Here is a 5,149-nt window from a genome sequence, read left to right as displayed (position 1 = left end):
TAAAGTTTATTTTAGTATGATTAATATCCTAATCTCTAATAGGCTGTAGGTAATAGATTTAAATGGGATTTAACTTAAATATTAAGGATATATATATATATATATATATATAAGAATTTTTTAATATTTTATTATTATTATTGTTGTTGTTATTATTATCTACCTCATCTTTAAAATGTAGAGGAAAAAATAACTGTTTCTCATTGTGCGTCGCATTATCATACATCTCATCGATGAATACAGCCGATAATTAATAGTACAAACAAAATATTTTGTCATGCGAGCGGCAGGTATTACATATCTATCAAGTGATGGGCAGCGGCTAATGCCGCTTTTTTGTTGTCTTGCTTCTCCACAAAATATTAGATAGGTACAATTATTTTTTTATTAATTAACAAAATATCCAAATAAATATATAGATCTATATTGCAATTCATGATAGAATCGCAGGTTCCCCTTTTAGACAAGGACAGGCACCCATCTCAAGGAAATAATTTCGTACATAAAAATACGTATGCATATCTGTGTACGTCAATATAGAGAGGTTATTGAGAGGTTATATCCATGTTATATCATTTGTAACCTCCATGTAACCTATATGTACATTCTAGTAAATTTTACGGTTCTGTTTTCATATATTTGTATGTTACAAGTAAATTACAAATAGGCTACGGATAAATTACAAAAATTATAACATGGATATAACTCTCATTGTTCTCTCAGCACTGTGTTCCGTCTCCAACTGCGGATGAGAAAAATTTGCATACTTCAGGAAGACTATTAAAGATTATATCAGTATTATAGCCCTGTAACCTTCCTATAATTTATTTATAAACTAACTGTAACTTACAACCCCCGGACCCATTTCCCCTGCTTTTCTTTCCGGCGTACCGTCAAACACCACACACCATTATGGATCTCTTCTTCTGCAGCAGCCAACTATTCCCGCTTCCTTCCATTCCCCACCATCGATCCGCCTTATCCCTTCTGCTCTTTTTGACACCGGGGTGATTTCTGGCTCCATCGTCACAAGTGAGATCCAAAATATCTTCAAAGGCTTAAACCCTAGTCATTCTTCCCTTCGAGAAAGCTATCATTCATCCACCCACCGAGTTCACGCGAGGGCGCCGACATGGCCGACGGGATCTCCGACTTTAACGAGACCGAAGATTTTGAAGAATACAATCCCCATCCTTACCAAGGGGGATATGATATTGCTCTCACTTATGGCGATCCGCTTCCTCCACTCTCCGCCATCTGCTACCCGTTATCCGACTCCTCCTCGCATCCAACTCTCCCACCGAACGGGCCGCTTCCTTTAATTCCGATGGAGTATCCAGCTTCTTCTGATGCCAGTGAGAGAGCTATCTCAATATCTGACGAGCGTGAAGACGACCGAGCCGATCCCGCTTATGACTCTTCTTATGGTAATGGCGAACGGGGCTTTACCTCTGCGGAATGGTGGTGGAATCATTCTGGGTTTTCTCCCTTCGCGATGAATGGTTTTGGGGGTTGTAGTTATGACGCAGAAGAGATGAGATATTGGAGCCCGTTGAGGCGGGCTGCCGAGTACATCTTCGGATATTCGCAAGGGTTTGGTGAGAGGACAATTGGAGTGGATAGTTATGGGATTCCAATCTACGCTTACAAACTGCGTGGGAGCGATACTGTCAATGTGGAGATCCAGCCTGCGAGGACTGAGCAGTTGGAATATCACGATAACTCTAAAAGAGTGAGCTCGCTAACCTGATTCATGATTCTTTGTGTCTCGTGTTATTTTCTTCTCAAGTAAGGTTTAACAGCTTTTTTACCTTGATTACAGTGGTCTTCTACTTATAATAACTGGGAAGATGAAAACCATAGATTGTGCCGTTCAGCTCATGCCTATCCGCAGCATCACTCTGAAGAGTCGTTTGAAGCTGAAGTTGATTCAGTTGAGTCTGTGTTTTTTTGGAATACTGAAAGAAAATGGGTAATTGAAACTACTGTTTATTTCAGTTTTAATGTCTGTTTATCTGTCTATAGTTTCCCTTGTCTTATGGTGAGAGCATGAATGAGGTCAATTTGAATGGAAACTTGGAAATGGCCTACAATAAACGCTATTACAGTGGTGCCCTAAATGTTCAGCTAGAGCCAGTTGAGAGTTCATTTCAGCAATTGAGTTATCATGAAGAATTTTCTCATACGAATTCTAACTCGGTGAATACTCGTTGCACCTTATCATTTTTGTACAACCATCTTAATGAGTTCAATATTTCAGATTGTCTTAATTTGTATTTCTTGCTTGTAGGAACCATTGTTTGGTATTCATGGAGAGGAGAGAAATGAATTTACTAATGTTTATCATGACTATCAAAGACAAGTTTACCATCAGCCAAGCAATTTTGAGCTTGAACCCTACAAACCAACTTGGGCTCGGTATTCTGGAAACTACAGGATCTCTGAAGAAGATGTATATTCTGGTTCCCAACCTGTGAGACTTCATGGCCTTTTTTTTTTTGGAAGATTTACATGCATGCCACACATTTCTTGAGTATCGACGTATCTAACATCTAAAATTTAATATTTTTAGCAATAACACTTTACATATGCCTCAAAATTTGTATTTCAATTTTAAAAAGTTAATGATCGTGGTATTTTTTACTTGATAAAAAAGCTTTTTGAGTGTTAGAATTGTAAAAATCAAAGTAGATGTCAGATATGTAAATCCATAAGAGTTATGTCATATGTATGCAAATGCGCCCCCACCACCCTGCCTTTTTTTGCCAGATAGATTATGTAGACTCGACTTAGTTTGGAAGTATATATTAAAATTTTGCTCAGTTGCCAATTCTCAGCTTGAATAGGTACTATGTTACTATTTTCTTTTTCAGTTTTTTATTAGTCTAACTTCCCTATTGAGTTTGTCCAAATGTCTGTCCTTAAGGCTGGTCATTAGATTTCATTCTGATTTATTGTATGTTAAGACAACATTAAGTAAAACTGGTTTTTTATAGTTAAACTGAGCTATTGAACTTTTATACTTCTTCAGAGATACTCAAGGCTGAAATTTATTTATTTAATCGTTTTGCATCTCTTTTCCCATGATAATGTATTGCGACTTAATAGGCTTATTAGCATCTATTTTTCATTGTTTCAGATATCAGACTATTATGAGGTTGACAGAGAATCATATTCTCCTAGTTCTGCATGGGTGAGTAATGTTTGATGATAATGGCTTCGTTGATCAACATATTGTTGTTACATTGTTGTGCTATAAATTTGAATATGACTAAATGTTGCTGCTTTTTGTATAATCTTATTTTTCTTTTCCCATAGCCAACTTCATTTGATGAAACGGGCGATGAAGGCAAGTTTCACAGTTCAGAATATGCATATAAGGCACACCATGATGGCCATTTCCTTGCACTAGAACCTTTTAAACCAACATGGATGCTGAATCCCAATTATTATGGCAGCTATGAGGAATTTTCTGCTCCAGACAAGCAGGTTTCGTTTTTCTAATCAGGAGAATTAATGAATATTTTTATCCTGAATGTACATTTTATAGCCTTTGCTTATCTTTATGTTTTATCAATTGGTTTGTTCAGAGTTTTGGTTTCAGTGCATTCGTATGCCCCATACCATGTTCTCTTTTTCTAATTCTATATATTCTTGGAAGATATATGTACACACCACTCAAGTCTTTTTCACTTTTTAAAACTTAAATAGTGGTACTTTTGATCTGATATGAAATATTTGGGTGGTACGAATGTAAAATCAAAGTTTAGCTATTAGATTTGTAAAAGCATATGAATTGGTGATATTTATGTAAATGCCCCTTTACTCTTTCTATTACTCAGTAGCACACCACCTCATTCCCTCTTTTTTCTCGTCACATTTGCCCATCAAACTTATTTTATTTACATTATGTTGGATGAGATTATTTGAAATTTACTTGAAATACGATCTCAATAAATCCAATGCGCCAAGTGCTATATATGAACTTCCACCTTCTACTTAAAAAAACAACTCTTTGTTCAATTTTTTGCTTGTATATCAAACCATAAGAACACTTACAATTTGCATGCCATCAGCTAAAAGGTTTGTGATTTGGCAAGGCAAAGATCTCTCCAATCCTACTATTTTATCGTGATTGTGTATGTTTAACATTTGACAAGTAAATATTTTTGAGCTAATTCATTAAGCAGTGATCAATTTCCCCTAAATTTGAAAATTTAATTACAAAAATGGGACTGGTTGATAAGATCAAATTTGTTATTCAAATCTATATGTATCCAACGAAAACCTAATCCTTATAATTCATATGCCAATCTAAAGATGATTTTCTAATAAACTGCATATAAAAATTTAAAATCCCAATAAATTTGAATGAATTGAAAAAAATTTCAAATCTCATCTCTTGTACTGCAACTTGTTAACCTTTTTTTTCTTTTTTTTCTCTTTTCGTCTCATTCTCTGGGACATGCTCCTTCATCGCGAAGTATCTCTTTCGATTCTCTAAAAATCTACGAATTCCGGTTTGTCAAAATCACGATGTTTATAGAGTTTGTGGGGATTTCTTAATCGAAAAGGTTGTTTCCAATGAAGTCAATTTACGTAGGAAATTGAGGGATTATCATAACAGTGAGCACCTTGATGTGGCTGACATGTTGGCAACAGGAGTGTAGGTGAGCTGATGGAGTGCTAGGGTGTGTGAAACAACACCTTTCAGTAATGTTCAAATACACATTACATTGGTTAGAGATAAAGTGTAGAATCTCAGTTTACCTAATTCAAGTGCTTTACAATAACATGCCCCAAATTGTTTATAATTTTCTCATGCTTGGTAAATATATGCTGATTAGATTTTATTATTTAAATGTCCAATTTGCAGCGTGCACTTAAAATGCTTTACCCTGTGTTTTTTTCTTTTAATTACAATTACTAATAGCTATATTCAAGTGATGTGAGCTCAAAATTCCACAAGATGATGATGGATCCTATGGTGGCATTTGCTGAAAATGGTGGCCAATTTGCTTTTCTCGCAGATTTGTTCTTATTATGACTGGTAAACTTGGGCCCAAATTATATAACTGAGCGCTTAATATTGTTGAATTAGGGGAATGAGCACCAAAAATAAAAAATAATATATATATATATATATATA

The 5,149-nt window shown here is 35.2% G+C and overlaps 1 protein-coding gene across 3 annotated transcripts; it reads left to right on the top strand.

The window, feature by feature from the left end:
* The first annotated feature begins 881 nt into the window (after positions 1–881).
* Positions 882–5,093, top strand: LOC110022420 (uncharacterized protein At5g39570-like). Of its 3 annotated transcripts, none has more exons than XM_020721350.1 (7): positions 882–1,732; positions 1,823–1,933; positions 2,026–2,199; positions 2,291–2,452; positions 3,140–3,193; positions 3,319–3,489; positions 4,934–5,093. In XM_020721350.1, the coding sequence occupies exons 1-7, from the start codon at positions 1,133–1,135 to the stop codon at positions 5,045–5,047; spliced, it is 1,386 nt and encodes a 461-aa protein (XP_020577009.1). In that variant the 5' UTR covers positions 882–1,132; the 3' UTR covers positions 5,048–5,093. The 3 variants fall into 3 exon arrangements, with proteins under 3 accessions (XP_020577009.1, XP_020577008.1, XP_020577011.1); XM_020721349.1 differs by having other exon boundaries at positions 884–1,732; positions 2,291–2,473; positions 4,934–5,092; XM_020721352.1 differs by having other exon boundaries at positions 886–1,732; positions 2,291–2,473; positions 4,945–4,962.
* The last annotated feature ends 56 nt before the right edge of the window (positions 5,094–5,149 follow it).

Source organism: Phalaenopsis equestris, unplaced genomic scaffold (assembly GCF_001263595.1).
Source record: "Phalaenopsis equestris unplaced genomic scaffold, ASM126359v1 Scaffold000189, whole genome shotgun sequence".
NCBI classification, from domain to species: domain Eukaryota; kingdom Viridiplantae; phylum Streptophyta; class Magnoliopsida; order Asparagales; family Orchidaceae; genus Phalaenopsis; species Phalaenopsis equestris.
The sequence above is the reverse complement of the archived record's forward strand: the minus strand, read 5'-3'. Positions and strand labels throughout refer to the sequence as shown.

Excerpts from the sequence above, each read along its gene's own strand:
- LOC110022420 (XM_020721349.1), top strand. The coding sequence starts at position 1,133 with ATGGCCGACGGGATCTCCGACTTTAACGAGACCGAAGATTTTGAAGAA. Across the intron at positions 2,474-3,139 it reads TATATTCTGGTTCCCAACCT|ATATCAGACTATTATGAGGT; the intron begins GTGAGACTTCAT and ends TCATTGTTTCAG. Across the intron at positions 3,490-4,933 it reads TTTCTGCTCCAGACAAGCAG|CTATATTCAAGTGATGTGAG; the intron begins GTTTCGTTTTTC and ends AATTACTAATAG.